Genomic DNA, 17,686 nt, shown 5'->3' on the forward strand with positions numbered 1-17,686 from the left:
GGTTGTTTGGACTGGAGTTGGGTTGAGGCGGGTCCTGCTTTGTGCTGTAGGCCAAGATACCCAGGGCGGACCGGTTGTCCCGAAGGCCCAGCGAGCGGTCCGGATAGGCTGTAGGCCCCAAGAGGGCGGACCAGACGTGCCGAGGCTCGGAGAGTGGACCAGGCCGACTGAAGGCCCGGTGTGGACCGACCAGTCATACTGTAGACTCAGAGAGTGGACCAGGTGGATTGAAGGCCCGGTGCGAGCGGACCAATCACACTGTAGACTCAAGGTATATGGCTAGACTCGGAGGGTGGACCAGGTGGACTGTTGGCCGGTGCGGCGGACCAGTTCCACAGTAGACCCGAAGTGCATGGCTGTTCTATGATCGGATATGTTATGGCATGTTATGCGTGTATGGTATATGTGGTTGGTATTTTGGGGGTATCTCACTAAGCTTTCGGGCTTACAGTTGTGGTTTAATGTTTTTCAGGTTCTTCAAGAGACCGTGGCAAGGCGAAGGCGTGATCGTACCGCTCCTCGTGTTTATATTGTGATGAGATTCTGGGAATACTAAAAATAAATTGTATTGAAAACCTTTTTGTAGTAAACTTTACTGGAATCGGGTTGTTTTTGAAAATTTTAAATTGGTTGAAATTTTTGGTCGTTACAAGTTGGTATCAGAGCCTTGGTTTGAGTGAATTGGAGGAACACTCGTGTGACTCCAGTCTCAAATCGAGGAGAGTTTTCAAAAGAGAACTTAAAATGGTTTTCAAAATGAGTAAAGGAGGACGCGGAGGTACGATCAGCCGGAGCCCGTAAGTAACCCCAAAATACCATACATGTTATTTGTTTTTGAGCTTTGATAGAACAACATGCTAGTGTTAGGCTAGGGATCTTCAGGATTTTATGATAAATGCTGCCTGATTGTGATGCCTGTAGCCTAGGGTTCCTTGTGGGAGATTTCCAGTGTTCCTCTAGTGGTGAGGGATTGAGCGCTTGTTTGTATGTTTTCGCTAGGGTGTTGTGGTAGTACTTCATACAAATATGGGTAGGTGTGGAAGGTAGTATGGGCCTGTACTACTGAAAGCACAGGACCCATACGCGTATCAGGGAAACCATGACCTCTAGAGTTGGGTTGAGAGAGTTGGTTCGCGGGATAGTGGGAAGTATTTGAGTCTTTGTGGTGATTTTCAGTATGGAGATTCCGAGGCATGCTGGGAGTGGATCCGGGGTAGGATCGGGAGCAGGAGAGGGAGTTCCGGGCGTGTCAGTACCGCCCGAGGTTATTGGTCAGATGAGCACATGCGAGTTGGATGCGAGGATTCGTGAGATCCTGCGTGATGAGATTGCTGCGTTGTTCCGGGCTGAGTTGCTGGAACTGTTTGGGTCGATCAATACCGCTATGGTTGAGTATTTTGATGAGCGCTATGCAGCTCTCACAGAGACGGCTGTCATGGCGGCTACAACGGCTGTAGCAGCGGCAGGAGGAGGAGCTGGTCGGGGCTTTCAGTATCGGGACTTCGATAATACGAAGCCTCCCACCTTTGATGGAGTTCAGGACCCGATTGTTGCTATGAGATGGTTATCGGACATGGAGGGGTGTTTCTTCACGTGTTCATGCCCTGCTGATCAGAGGTGAGGTGTGCTCTGAACCTGTTGAGGCTTGGGGCGAAGGATTGGTGGAGATTGACCACGGGGTCATATTCAGATGCGCAGAGGGCTGCGGTTTCATGGGATCAGTTCAGAGAGATGTTCAACACTCGTTATGTTCCGCAAGTTGAGATGGAGAGATTGGCTCAGGAGTTCCTTGAGCTAAAGCAGGATTCGGAGTCGGTGACTGGGATCACCAGGATGTTCACTGAGAGGGAGATGTTCTGCCTAGAGTTCGCTTCGGAGTAGGCTCAGATGTCTCGATATCTGAGCATGCTCAAGAGGGACATCAGACAGTTTGTGTCTACGCAGAGGTGCGAGAACCTGTTGGAGTTGCAGGAGGCCGCCAGGCGGCGTGAGTTAGAGATTAAGTTGCAGTTGCGTGAGCTGAGGCAGGCTCTGGTGCAGTCGCAGCCGGCGTTGAAACGGTCCAAGACCGTTGACGCTAGAGTGGGGGATCTGAGCAGCCACACTTGTGGGAAGTGTAGGAGGGGTCACACCGGAGTTTGTAGGTCCGGTGGTGCATGCCGCAAGTGCGGAAAGGAGGGGCACTATGCGAGGGATTGTCGGCAGTCAGCGCCAGTTCGGGATTTGAGGATTTGTTATCATTGTCATCAGATTGGACATTTGAGGGTCAACTGTCCACAGCTTGCTGCAGGACCGGTGCAGGCTCCAGCACTGGCCACTTTGAGGATCACGGGTGGAGGTCAGGGTGGAGCGGAGCCCCCAAGGGCTCAGGGTCGTGCTTTTCAGCTTACCGCAGAGGAGGTCAGAGCAGTGTCGGATGCAGCTGCGGGTATGTTTCTTCCTTGATGTCTTGTTATCTTGTGATTATTGTGGTGTATTGTTTATGTGCTGGTATTTTGTGTGGTTTTCGATGCGGTATTCGTCGTTTTTTAGGGTTGTGGTTTGGTTATGAGTTATTGTATTGGGAATTTCGTTGGTTATCATTCATGAGGGTTATTAGTGGAAACCTGGAATTGGTTAGAAGATCGGGTATCATCTGCTTTCTGAGGAGTGGTTAGATGCAGATTGAGTTTCTTTCGAGCGGGTTAATCAGTGTTGATATGGGATCTTGTTAAGGTTGTTTATGCTTGTGGGAAGCAGTCCGCGTGTAAGTGTTTGTTTTGTGCAGGGTTGTTTTGGGTGGTCGGTATTGGCGACCGATGTTTGATAGTCAGTGCTACAAGTGGGGGAGAATTGGAAAATTCTCCGGGAGTCCGATGGGTATTTGAGGGTGCTTAGCTGTTGGGATTCAGCAGTGTTATGTCAGCCCAGAGTGTAGGCTGGTAGGAGCAAGTGTCAGGCATGCGGGGCGGGATACAGACCTAGGGCATTTGATTGTGGAGGGCCTGGGGATCAGGCCGGGATCGATTATGTGTGATGGAGATAGAGTTCGGAACCCCTAGAGGGCTAGAACAGTATGCATGGGAGGATTTCCCGGAGAGATAGCTCAGAATGATGAATGCTAGTTGGGCGGTCCGGATAGACTGAAGGCCGGTAGGCGTACCAGTCAGGCCGAAGGCTCGGAGAACGGTCCAGCCAAACTGAAGGCACTGAGAGCGGTCCAGATTGGCTGAAGGTTCTGAGAGTGGTCCAGATTGGCTGAAGGCTTGGTGAGGCGGTCCAGTCATGCTGAAGACTCTGCAAGTATTGTTGGATCGGTTCGAGGATATGATTGTGTATGTTGCAGTGTGTTAGCATTAGAAGGTCTGGCCCCGGGTTTTGATCTCGATTAGTGGAGTTTGTGCATGGGCTTGAGGTTCCCTGCGATCAGAGTCAGAGCATGTGGGCGGTTACGCTATGAAGGAGTGGTGCAGCATTGGGCGAGCACAGTGGCACTTGTCGGAGTGACAAGGCGGCCAAGTGGATTTCCTTGGCAAAGGAAAGAGAGAGGAGTGTAACTCCGAGACTGAGTGCAAATTCACGGAAGTGAAAGCGGCAGAAAAGAGTTATGATTAGAGTGATCCAAGTATGACCATTGAGCAGCGTGTTTGCGGCAGTGGAATGGAAGCACATCCGGTTTGGGATGTCTGCTGAGGTCGCGGAAGGAATTTCGCGGGTGTAGAGCCAAGAGGCTCGGAAGGGATGCAGGGAGGGAGTCTTGGGCTCTCAGTGTGATTCTGATTAGGGAATTGTGTATGTAGTAGTGGTTCATCCTGGAGGATGTTTGGAGTTGTCATCAGTGTATCGGGTTTTCCCAACCTAAGGGTGCTAGAGCTAATTCAGCACGTGTATGTGATTGCAAGAGGAGAACTCATAGGAGTTGCTCTGAAGAATGTGTCTTTCTGTCAGCAGAATGATTAGGGTTGGACTCGGATCGGGAATCCGGTGGTGCATGGTTATTTTCTAGCTCATATGGGTCGAGTGATGGTTGTGATTTGGAGCAGTGTTGCATCGTGAGTAGTACTCAGTTGTTAAGTGGGGTTATTAGAGGGTAAAGTCGGTGGCCGGCTTGAGTCGGTGGTTAGGACACCGTAAGAAAGGAGAAAGTGAGCTTCCGGTTTCTATGGTTGTGTTTTGAGGAACCTGGTTGGGTTGGAGCCAGGTGATGCGTGGCAGGAGTATTTCTAAGAGTTGAGTTGTTGCAGGCTTCGAGGACGAAGCCTAATGTAAGTGGGGGAGAATTGTAACATCCCGGAATAGCAAGAGTAAAGTTGAAGGGCTAAAAGAGTAAATTGGAAGGGGAACTCGGCGAGTCCATAGGTGGACTCGGCGAGTAGAGTCGCGACTTGGTCGCGTGTTAAGTGACCGACTCGGCGAGTCAGTGGATGGACTCAGCGAGTAGGCGCTGAGTGGAGAAAACCCTAATTCTCGGGGTTGAGCCCTATATAAAGAACATAACATCCATTCCCCCAGCCTCTTTACTCATCCTCAAGTCCAGAAACCCTAACCTTCGTGTGTGAGTGGATCAAGTTGCATTTGGAAGCTTGGAGAAGCAATTGTTGAGGAAATCTTGAAGGGTAGGAAGCTTGGAGCAAGGGGCTTTGCTTGGATTCGAGTTTCATTGCTGTTGGGGCGTTCTTTTGAGGTATTATCTCGTTCTTGGGCTGTTACTCATTTAGATTCATCATTTTGGGGTTTATGGGAGCTCATCTTGGTATGTTTTGGAGTTTGTAGGTTAGATCTGAGGTTGCTACCTCAGATCTGGATTGGAGAAGGTCTAGAGTGCATTAAAGTCCCTGTGTTTGAGTGTTAAGATAAGCCATCATGTCCCAAATCCTAGCCCTAAAGTGTAAAAGGCCTAGATCTCTTTGGATTCACGTAAAGTTTGCCACTTTACGTGATGGATGGGTTGTAGGAGGCTAGATCTGTGTTTTGGATCAATTGTATGGCCTGGAATGCTTCTGTATGGATTCAGACCGGTGGTACTCGGCGAGTCACATGGGTCGACTCGATGAGTTGCTTGAAGATCAGTTGGAACTCGTCGAGCTAGAAGAACAACTCGGCGAGCTGGATGAAGATGGTCTGGAAGTCGGCGAGTTGTAAGAACAACTCGGCGAGTAGGTTGAAGATAGCCTCAGACTCGGCGAGTCTGTTCTTGGACTCGGCAAGTCTTGTCAAAGAGTCCCAATCTTTTCTGGTTGAGCCGTGAATCGGTGAGTCAAGGGATGACTCGGTGAGTTGTGTGTGAGTGGGCTCAGAGTCGTTGGACTCGGCGAGTCTCGGGGTGACTCGGCGAGTTGAGTCGCGGATTGGGGGAATTCTGAGCATGGGGACTTGGCGAGTCATCGGGTTGATTCGGCGAGTAGAGTCAGTCAGGGGTTGACTTTGACGTTAACTTTGACCAAGGGTTGACTAGTGGTTTCCAGGGGCATCTTGGTAATTGTTGGATATTGTTTTGAGTTCAGTGCTTTGGTGGTTGTCCAGTGGAGGAGATCGTATCAATGATCGGAGCAGCTTGGGTTGTCTGTTCAGTCGAGAGTTTCGAGGTGAGTTATCCTCACTATATCAACAGGGTCTAAGGCACCAAGGCCGGCCCTTATCGGATTGAGATCCGGGTAGTTGTTGTTATGTTATTGCTTTGATATGTTTGCATCCTGGTAGCTAGGATGGTATATGTTACAGACCTGATTGAGATCGGTATCCTGAGAGATAGGGTGATGCTATGCTAGTGACCGGTTAGGTCGGTATCCGGGTTAGGATGATGATATGTTATGTGATATGTTTGATCTGATTGTTGACTGTGAATTGCTATATGATTGTATGTATATGTGCACATGGTTGTTTGGACTGGAGTTGGGTTGAGGCGGGTCCTGCTTTGTGCTGTAGGCCAAGATACCCAGGGCGGACCGGTTGTCCCGAAGGCCCAGCGAGCGGTCCGGATAGGCTGTAGGCCCCACGAGGGCGGACCAGACGTGCCGAGGCTCGGAGAGTGGACCAGGCCGACTGAAGGCCCGGTGTGGACCGACCAATCATATTGTAGACTCAGAGAGTGGACCAGGTGGATTGAAGGCCCGGTGCGGGCGGACCAATCACACTGTAGACTCGAGGTATATGGCTAGACTCGGAGGGTGGACCAGGTGGACTGTTGGCCGGTGCGGCGGACCAATCCCACAGTAGACCCGAAGTGCATGGCTGTTCTGTGATCGGATATGTTATGGCATGTTATGCGTGTATGGTATATGCGGTTGGTATTTTGGGGGTATCTCACTAAGCTTTCGGGCTTACAGTTGTGGTTTAATGTTTTTCAGGTTCTTTAGGAGACTATGGCAAGGCGAAGGCGTGATCGTACCGCTCCTCGTGTTTATATTGTGATGAGATTCTGGGAATACTTAAAATAAATTGTATTGAAAACCTTTTTGTAATAAAATTTATTGGAATCGGGTTGTTTTTGAAAATTTTAAATTGGTTGAAATATTTGGTCGTTACAATTTCACAAGGTTCATAAATGCTACGTTGGACGTGCCGGGGCACGATGAAGGTCTCATAGCTGGCGCCTTTACATGGGGGCTCTTGCCAGGCCCTTTGTCGCAAAAACTCATGGGAATGAGTCCCTTAACACAGGCCGAATTGAAGGAAAGGGTAGAGCGGTATCTGCGGCAGCAAGACGGTGAGGCAGCCAAGCAGGCCTACTTGAATGCCATGGCAACCAGACACCACAACCCGGGTCACATGGATTTTCGGGGGGGGGGGGGAATAAGCACTATGGCCAGGCAAGAAGACCACCGGTGCGTTTTCGACCATTTGTCAAGGACGACAGACGGGGTCGCCGCCCAGAAGTGTACACGGTGTCCGAGAAACAACAGCCGGCCAAGTCGCCCAATAACCGATACTGTGAATATCACAAGAGTAAGACACACGATACGGTCAACTATTCGGTATTAAAAAAAGAGATGGAAGAGAAGCAACTCAAAAGAGATCTGGTGGAAGTAACGCGAAGCCTGCGCGCCAAGTTTGATGCTAAAAATGCCAGGGGATCCGGCCCAAGGAGATATTCATGATACGAAGTAAGAGAGGCAGGGAAGAACAACCGGGGGGCAGGAGACCGCTAAATTTTCAGCACGAACACTCACTTTCTTCGTACAAGACCCTCGACATGAAGGATGGAGGGGCGACAATCCACTGGTGATACAAGCCTCCATCAGGGATGTAACTCTACATAGGGTTTATGTCGACACCGGGAGTTCGGCGGACATCATCTATGAGCACTGCTTCCGGCTCCTCCCAGATCGTTGGAAGGATAACTTACGACCCACGTCTGGGAGGCTAGTAGGATTCACCAGTCATAGCCTATGGCCGTTGGGCACAATCCACCTCCCCCTGACCATTACTAGCCATGACAAGCAGCGGAAGAAAACCACCTTGATAGATTTTATGGTCATTCGACATTCAGCAGAACATAATATTATTATGGGAAGAACAGCCCTCTTGAAGCTCGGGGCAGTACCATCAACTATGCATGGGATGATGAAGTTCGACACCCCAATGGGCGCAACTACGGTGCTAGCCACTCCACATAAAGAATTGCAATGCTATACAGTCATGAAGCCGACAGAAATAACCAAAGAGACCAAGAGGCCCAAACACAACCCCGTGAAAGGGAAGGAAGTAATCAATGAAAGATACCCCAACTAGCCAGTCAGCATTGGATGCGATCTCCCAAGCCACACAAGAAGAGCGTTGGTTGACTTGCTCAAACAATACAAACATGTGTTCGCATGGACTCCTACAGATATGGTAGGGGTAGAAAGGAAGTTCATCGAGCATAAAATTGTAATTAAACCAAGCGCAAAAGAGGTTAAGCAGAAGAAGAGAGTCCAGGGAGGAGACCGTAATAGGGCAATTAATGCAGAAGTGGCCAAGCTGGCAGAAGTCGGGATAGTGCGGGAGGCAATATTTCCGACATGGATCGCGAACCCAGTTATGGTCCGCAAGCAATACGGGTCGTGGCGTATGTGGATAGACTTTTCAGACTTAAATAAGGCATGCCCTAAAGATTGTTACCCTCTCCCGGAGATTGATCAGAAAGTGGAATCGTTACAAGGGTTTAAGCTAAAGTGTTTTTTGGATGCGTACAAAAGGTACCACCAGATTTTGATGAGCAAAGAAGATGAGGAGAAAACAGCATTCTACACGGATCATGGCAATTTCTGCTACACCAAGATACCTTTCAGCTTGAAGAATGCAGGGGCCACATATCAGCGCCTGGTCGACTCGATATTTGCCAAACAAATCGTGAAAAACATCGAGGTATATGTGGATGACATGGTGATTAAGAACCCGCATGAAGACAAGATGTTGCAAGATATTGAGGAGACTTTCCGAACCTTAGAGGCGGTAAAAATGAAGCTGAACCCGGCCAAATGTACGTTTGGGGTGGAAGAGGGGCAGTTCTTGGGATACTACGTCACCAGGCAAGGTATCCAGCCCAGCCCGACCAAAGTCGATAAATTCATTGAGACACCAACACTGAACTCCCTCAGGGATGCACAAGGTCTGAATGGGAAACTTACAGCTCTAAGAAGGTTCATTTCGAAATCCGCTGACAAGGCCATGCCGTTGTTCCACACATTGAAGGGGTGCATTGAGAAGAGCAATTTCCAATGGATGAATGAAGCAGAAAAAGCACTCCAAAGAATCAAGGAAGCGCTACATGAATTACCCACGCTGGCCAGCCCTGTCCCTGGAGAGACGTTACAAGTGTACCTCTCGACATCAGGCGAAGCAATATCTTCAGTATTGAATGTAGAAAGGGAAGGGGAACAGAGACCGGTATACTTTGTTAGTAGGGCGCTGCAAGGACCGAAACTCAACTATCCCACGCTGGAGAGGCTGGTCTTGGCGATCATCTATGCGGCGCAACGACTAAGGCGGTACTTTCAAGCACACCAGATCGAGGTGCTTATGAGTTACCCCCATCAAACAGATACTACTCAAGCCGGAGACGTCGGGCCGGCTGGCGAAGTGGGCGATCGAACTAAGAGAGCACGACATAAATTACCGCCCAAGGAAGAGTATCAAGGGACAAGCGCTAACCGATTTCTTACTAGAAATTCCAGACGGAGGGGACCTAAACAAAGAGAAAGTGTGGGCAGTTGAAGGGGCCCCGGCTGATAACAGTTCATGGACTTTCTATACAGATGAGGCATCCAGCAGGGAAGGCTCAGGGGCGGGGCTGATCCTGACCAGTCCAGCAGGAGAAGAGGTAACCTACGCCCTCCGTTTCGATTTCCACACGTCGAACAACAAAGCGGAGTACAAAGTGCTGCTCGTAGGGTTGCGTCTAGCCAAGCAGATGGGTGCGAAAGCTGTAACGGCCCTAACCGACTCGAGGCTAGCAGCAAACCAGGTTAATGGGAGTTTTGAGGTAAGAGATCAAAGGAAGGGAAAGTATGTAAAGATGGTGAAACAATTGGTAGGATCATTCAGGCGGTTTACAATCAAGCAGATACCTAGGAGTGAAAACAAGAGGGCAGACACTTTAAGTAAGTTGGCATCCATGTGCTTCGACCACCTGTCAAAGAAGGTCCTAGTAGAGTGTGACAACCCGGAATTTACATTCGGTCAAACCCTAAAAGTCAATCACTTCAATTTATAAGTCAATTACTTTATTACTTATTTTTAGCAAATCTAAAGTTCGTTTGATTATTTTAATATTATTCTTTAAACGAACGGGTGAAAGGAAGTGCCGTCTCGGGTCTTGAAATTTCAAAACCGCAAACACCTCGTGTCTTAGAAGTTCACGGCCAAACTTTTATGTTTGGGCCGAAAAGTCTTGCAAAACCGTGAAATCATGCATTAAGCATGAGTTTACTCCCCAAACTAGTCATTTTATGTTTACTCCCCAAAGAACATCACTTTTCATTTTCACCCTAAAAGAGTAAACTCAAAAACCCTCTCAAGTATCATCCAAGATTTAATTCAAGATCTTCAAACTTGTAAGTGTTCTAGCAATTTCAAGTTGGTATAACACTTAATCTAGTGATTGTGCATCTTCTCATCCATCCATTTTTGTGTTTTGATTAGATTTCCAAAAACATCAAGAACACCAAGAACACACACTAAGTGTTCTTGGACTGTTAGCTCATTTCAAGCTTCCTTATAGTAAGTACTTCCATCCTTGAGTCATATTAAGCTTGTATTACATGTTAGCATCAAGAAAATGTCCCAAGAACACAAGGATTAAGGTGTTCATGGTCCAAGAATGTTCTTGGGCCGTAAACACCAAGTAAGGCACCAAAGTGTGCCTAAGTCCTTTACCTAGCCTTACTTTGATGTCTAGACCTTCCCTTGATGTGTTTAAACCTTCCCTTGATGTGTTTAAACCTTCCCTTGATGTGTTTAAGCCTTAGAAAACACCAAAGTCCACCATTTCTATGTGTTTACGGTTTGGGGATCTCCCAAAACCGTAAACACCCTAAAGTGAGTTTAATTGGGGCATATTCCTTCCTTAGGCCTAAAAACTAACCTAGACAATTACCTTGACGAGTTAAGGACTTGAAAACTTGGCAATACCATTTTCCATATGGGTTTACGGTAGTAAACCCAAAGGGAAATGACCATGAGGCCGTAAACTCCTCAAAGGAGTGTTTATTGCCCTAATCCCTTCCAAAGGCCTAACCACCAAGTAGAAATGCTTCAAAGGACTTGTAAAACCTCAAAACAACATATGGTCATAAAGTGTAGAGTTTACGACCGTAAACCCTTAAGTTTAATGCCGTAAACTCCTTGGGTAATGGTCATTAAAACCGTAAACTCCAAAGGAGTTTACCCTTGAACTCCAAACACTCTAGCTTTGCCCTACAAACACTTGGATGCAACCCTTGTGATCTTTAACACTTGAAACAAAGTGTTTTCATGTTCTAGAGTGTCCCAACTTAATTTATTAGTTATAAATTGACTAATTAGTTATATATATGTTCATTATATGATAACTAGGCTCGTGCGTGTCTACAAGTCTTCATTTGTCACCTAGAACAATATCCGACACTCCAATCCAATCCACTCACTGCAAGTGAGTTCATACCCCTAATCAATGGTTTAATTGTTTTTAAATGCTTTTATGGGGGGAATACAAGTTGAATACTTATAGTTATTACTTCAATCACATGTGATTAATAACTACAAAACCAGTGATTTTTCTTACTGTTTAAACTGCTTATCAAACTGTTTTGCTTCAAACTGTTTTACAAACTATTTTACTTATCAAATACTTTTACTTAAACTCTGTTATACTTATTACCAATTTCATGTCCATGTATGTAGAGTTATATAAGCAATGTTTAAAAGGCTTAGGAAGGCCGCCCGCCTTATTTCCTTTTCGTCGTTGAGATGTGGTCTGGTAGGGTATCGGGTGTTCGTTTGAAGGTTGTTTAAATATTAGTTATATATCATGTGTACATATATAGTCATAAAATGGTACTTCCAGTAAATTCAATACCCTTGGGTAGCAAGGTTATACTTCCATGTTCATACGTACAAGTTATATTACTAGTAAACTACAATAGGCGTAGTTTAGGGTTTTACTAATACTAATACAAGAACAATGAATCATACAAAGAGTCAGTGCATACATGAGTCATAATAATTAGTAATGAGAAACAAACATAATACATGGTGATGAGAAATAAACATGATACATAGTGATGAGAAACAAACATAATACATAGTGATGAGAAAAAAACATAATACATAGTGATGAGAAACAAACATAATACATAGTGATGAGAAACAAACATACATGCTAGACAGAGGAAGAACACACAATACAGCTAGCACATACATTACATATACATTACATTCAGTTATGTGAGCCATTAAATGGGTCATGGCACTACCTGCCATGACTGTTTTTGTATCCAGAATCTCCTTAATTGGGGAGCGTATGAGTTTGCATATAGATCTATACTGGATTGACTATCCTACACCTTGCTACTCACTACAGTGGGACTTGCAAGTCTACGGGTGCCAAATGTCATTTCTTACGATGTCTTACATCGTCGTTTTACTATTGAGTCGGTAGCAGGGTACAGGCCGATCACATTGTACTTTAAATAACAATTGGTTTAAGGTATTTAGTACAACAGTAGATACTTAATACAACACTACAGTACTATAATATTTATCCCATTACATTCACTTCGTGAACATTCACACGATGCACGGTAATGTAAAAACTATATTTTTGGTTAATGATAGTCGGATTTGGGAAAATACACACTCTTACAAGAGACACACATAGTTACTAGATGCCTTGGTAGAAGGCTACTCTTAGTAGGAAACATAGGGTTTTCTAGGATAGTTCAAACAAACACAAACTTTACAAAACTTATACATTACATCTTACAAAAATCTTACAAACGCTTTCATACAAAATAAGACACTAATATACTTATGATCTCACCGGCTTTAAAGCTGATACTCGCTTTCAAAATAACTTGTATTCTCAGGTCACCACTAGACAGGTACAAGTGCCAGGCTTTGAGAAGAAGGAATTCGTTCAAGACTCATCTTTTATTTTGATATGTATATTTTTGGTGTCTATAACTTTGACAGAACACACATGTATGAAATTATATTATTAATGCAATGGATGATGTTGTTGCTTGTTTACTACTATTCATTGTTGTGATATTATACATGAAGTCCTCCGCCCCAGAATGTTTCCGCCATTAATGGTTTTGGGGTGTGACATAGAGGTACTCCGCGAAAGAAGTATAGACGAGCAGCAGGTGAACGCCCTATCCCCAGCCGGGCCCACGTGGATGACACCGTTCCGGGAATACCTACAGAGGGGGGTGTTGCCAAACGATCATGGCGAGGCTAGGAAGATACGTATAAAAGCGCCTTCGTACGCAATGGTTAACGAAGAATTGTACAAGAAAGGGTTCACGACCCCATGGCTAAAGTGTGTGGACCAAGCCAAAGGGAGAGAGATGTTACAAGAAGCACACTCAGGCCAAGTAGGTGCACACGAAGGGGCACTGGCTTTAACGGGCAAGGTGTTGCGAATGGGGGTGTACTGGCCGACGATACATCAAGATGCGATAGAAATGACCAGGAAATGTGGGGAGTGTCAGTCTTACACCCCAGTCCAAGCGAACCCGCCGGTACCACTACATAACATATACAGCCCGTGGCCATTCTACCAATGGGGCATAGATATAGTAGGTCCATTCCCAGAAGCGCTGGGAGCGCTAAAGTATATGGTGGTGGCCGTGGACTACTTCACAAAATGGATCGAAGCGGAGCCACTACTGGCGTGCATATCAGGGAGGCACATGATAAAATTCGTATGGAAGAACATCATGACAAGATTTGGGATGCCTAAAGTTCTTGTCAGTGATAACGGCCTATAGTTTGCTGAGAACCCGTTCAGAAAGTGGTGCACCACCAAAGGGATAAGCCAACGTTTCACATCGGTAGCACACCCGCAAGTGAACGGACAGACAGAGGTATCTAATCGAACCATTGTGAATGGAATCAAGAAGAGGCTGGGCAAAGCAAAAGGGAATTGGGCGGAGGAGATACCGATGGTGTTGTGGTCGTACAGAACTACACCACGAACAAGCACGAAGGAAACCCCCTTCAGTCTGACATATAGGACAGAAGCCATGCTTCATATGGAGGTGGCAGTGAACACAGTAAGGGTGGCCAACAAGGATGAGGAAAGCAATGCACAAGACTTAAGGATAAACCTGGATATCCTAGAGGAAAAGCATGAAAAATCTGGAATGCGCCAAGCTGCATACAAGCATGCAACAGAAAGGTACTACAATCACAGAGTAAAAGAAAAAGCGTTCAGATTTGGTGAATACGTTTTAAGGAAAAATGAGGCAAGTCGAGCCCAACCCCAAGGCAAGTTGGGCCCAACATGGGAAGGCCCTTATAGAGTCACAGAGGCAAACAAGAATGGCGCATATGTGTTAGAAACAATGGAAGGAAGGCAGATTCCAAGAACGTGGAATGCTAGGAACTTGAAGAAGTATTTATTTTAAACAAGAAAGAGGGAAAGATGCGCAATCCCAGCTGACCGATGTGTTGCTTAGTGTAGCACATCCCAAGTACTTAGGGTACATATATCCATGCTTAGTGACATGAGTTTAATACTTAGTGTATTTAAAAATCCGCGGTCAATGTATAATGATAATGCAATTGCTGATCTTTGATACTTAGTGTATTAATTTATAAGAATTGAATGTTCACGTGCAAAGCTTGATCGTTGGGTGATAAAAGCACCCAATACCGACACTTAGTGTGTCAACGATAGCATCTGCAAAACGAAATGCCTAGCACATCAGGGTGTTGTATCTCCTAAGTAATGTATAATAAACAAGCAAGCAAAACAATAAGCAAACCGAGCAGGAAAAAAAAAGATAATGCTTAGAGCATACAAAATACACACCCAGGAAAATAAAACATTGTTGTTAGAAAAGAAAGTCCAAACATTACACAAGTCAAAACATCAAAACCTATACCAACTACGAAGAGAAATTTTCACACCCCAGGAGGGGTAGCACACGATGTCGGGGCACCCTCCCCAACATCCTTTCCATCACCCACAGCCACTTCATCAACATTACCATCACCAATGCCTGCTCCAATACCGCGATCACCTTCACCACCAGCCTCACCATCCTTAACATTTTCCCCCGCACCAACTTCAACTACCGGCATAATCTCCTGACCCACCACACTTTTTGGGGTACCCTCAGAACCACCAAAAGAACATAACTCCCGAAGACCCTCAATACCTAACTCCCCCAAACCCAACAGAGATGCATGATCCATACTGGCAAAAGACAAAAGAGCATCGTTTACACTAACTGCAGGACCAACCAAAGAAGCACCGGAAACTACCCCCTCCACCACTAACACCAGCAGAAGCCTTCTTAAGAGACTCAACCCCAGCCACAAATGCAACATGGTGGATGAGGCTTATGGCATTGGTAAAATCGGGATGCTCAATCAACTTATCAACAATACGAATAACACCAACACGCACTAGCCAATCCAGGTCTCGACGAGAAGCATCCATATCCGACTGAAGCGACGACACAAGCTTGTCACGATCAGCGGCATCACGCTCAAGACTCTCGACCTGAATCATCAAAACCTCATTCATCTGTGTGAGGGAGTAAACCTTGGCCTCCAACGCAGCTCTGGCTTCATCAAGGACGTTTTTATCAGACGCTAACAACTCGCACTTCTTCATAGATACACGAAGATCATCACCAAGCTCGATAAGACGACGCTCCAGACTTTCCACACACGATCCATAGGCGGCATGCGCGGTCTCCATCTCGCCAAGAGTATGGATGCGCCGGGAACCTGCAACAAGATAAAACATGGTCTGCATGGCAATGTAGGCCACATTGTAAGCAAGGGCGGGGTTACCCATCGCCTCCATATCTCCAACTGCAGCCGGAGGAAAGGCATGTTGCGAAAATTCCAAAGCAATGGCGCGCACAGAGAGCCGAGAGTCATTGCGAAGATCCTAGGTCGGAATAAAAACAGTAGACTCAGAAACACCATCTCCAGAACCACCACCCTTGGAGATTGCAGCTTGTCCTGGGACACCAAAACCTTTTGTTGGGGAAAGCTTTGAAGGAACAAATGGAACACTTGGAGAAGGAATAGAAGAGAAGTCTGAAATAACGGACTGTTCAGTCGCCCTGTTGATCCCTTCGGACTGTTGCGTGTCGTCATCAGGGATAACTACCACACCAGTTGGTGTGGAACTCATAGAACTCAGCAGGCGAGAAAAGTTGCGCCTAGTATGTATACGCTTGGTAACAGTGGGCGTGCCAGTAACTGGCTCACACATGGCTTGTACAGCTTTTTGTTTCGCCTGCATCCGTCGGACATCAACGATGATCCCCTCCTTGCTGTCCTCACTATCCTCCATGGAGGAGGAAGGAACGCCACCCAGGGGCATGACAGCAGAAATGGGGCGAGCATGCAGCGGATTCTCCTTGGACGCCGATGAACTTGTCGAAGGAACGGGAGGGGCAGTGATTAGAGCAAGCTGATCCATCCGAAGAGGTGGAGGAAGTCGATCGACCAAATCCACCTCGCGAAACTCCAACTTGCCTCGATAACGTTTTCGCATCACCTCATCCATGGACAGAGAAGACTCGGCACCTAGGGAAAGCAGAACGGAAATATAAATAACACAGGAGCAATAAGGGGACAAAAAGAACAAAGGGATACAACACTCACCATCAACGATAGAGAACACCGCCATTTTGCCACGCCGCCTCCAAGAGGGGCTCATCCCTACCCAGAAAGAAGGGCCTCGAAGTAATCTTCAGCGGATACCTGCACACTCTTTAAGTAGTCGGCGACACCCTGGTTGTGGGGGAAAAGTTTAAGGATGGTATCGGCAAAAACATCGGCACGATAGCGACCACTCCCAACCAGCTCCTGATTCACCCACAACCATTTATCCTGCCAGTTTTTGGGGGTACGCCCGTCGGGGACTAAGGCGTGTCCCCCTCTCCGGACCAAGAAGGTGCATTTATCTTCGGTAACACAGAATCGGAAGAAAAACTTGAAGACAAAGTAATCTGGAAGGTACCCGTTGGCCCTGAAGATCATTTCAAACGCGACCACTTTGTTAACTGCGTTGGGAGTCAACATCTGAAGGCTGCAACCATCTTTCTGGAGGACCTCCTCCTGAAAATCCGTTAGAGGAAAGCGTATACCAGCATCTAGGGTTTTCAGGTAAACTCCAATATTACCAGGGGGAGGGGACGAGATGCTAGAGCCAGGAGAGGGAAACTCCACATCCTCCAAGGAAGACAAACCATAAGTGATTTCCAACTGGCGATACTCGGCGGCGGATGGAATGATTCCGCGAAGGTTTGCCATGAATGACAAAGGAAGATGAACATAAAGAGGAAAAGGAGGAATAGATGAGTCAATAGAAACCGTGCAAATGCCCTTATAAGGAAGTGGAAGAGGCAGGACATTTAAATGTCTGGCATAGTGACGTAACTGCCAGTCATCACGCGCAGTCACGTCGCCATTAAGGACGAAGTGGCAGATAAAGAAAAACTGACATGCGTTAGTCGGTTAAGCCCAGACCGCCGTAACTAGCGCTGCAACGCTACAGCTACTGGACTGGGGGACTTGATGGTGTGCCTAGGGCAGCACAGCAGAACCGCGTCTAGCCCAAGAGCTGGGCACGCCAACTAGGCTCAGCCCAGCAGGCTTAGCTCCCGTTGGCATCCCCGGGAGCGAAGCACACAGGCGGAAGGCTCGCGCCTGCCAAGAGGCGCTCTTGGCTCCAAGACAAAAGATACGATCAGGAGACAAGCAGGAGGATCAGAGCATTACCGTCTGAGCCAATGAGAGCGCTCTAGCGGTTGAAGGCGCACGACCCTCCAATCAGCGCCTCTGATCTTGTCTCCCCTAAAGCGATTCTGTATGGTACGGCTCAGGCAGGAGCGCTAGAGACCTGCGAGGTAAGTTCTCCAAGCTTTCTAAAGAGAATACAGACAAACCCTAAAATACCCTCTAACTTGACCGTCGGAGCATTCTTCCGGGAGCTCCTCCCGGAAAGCGGCTGACATCCTCTATTCTTTGTGATCTTGCAGTGATAGCTAGA

General features: G+C 46.9%; 1 protein-coding gene across 1 annotated transcript; it reads left to right on the forward strand.

Annotated features, from left to right (window-relative positions):
* The first annotated feature begins 7,809 nt into the window (after nt 1-7,809).
* Nucleotides 7,810-14,072, forward strand: LOC111918806 (uncharacterized). Its single transcript, XM_023914432.2, has 3 exons — nt 7,810-8,847; nt 9,002-9,442; nt 13,434-14,072. Exons 1-3 carry the CDS (start codon nt 7,810-7,812, stop codon nt 14,070-14,072), a joined length of 2,118 nt encoding a protein of 705 aa, XP_023770200.2.
* Nucleotides 14,073-17,686: the final 3,614 nt, after the last annotated feature.

This window comes from Lactuca sativa, chromosome 6, assembly GCF_002870075.4.
Source record: "Lactuca sativa cultivar Salinas chromosome 6, Lsat_Salinas_v11, whole genome shotgun sequence".
Classification (NCBI taxonomy): Eukaryota; Viridiplantae; Streptophyta; class Magnoliopsida; order Asterales; family Asteraceae; genus Lactuca; species Lactuca sativa.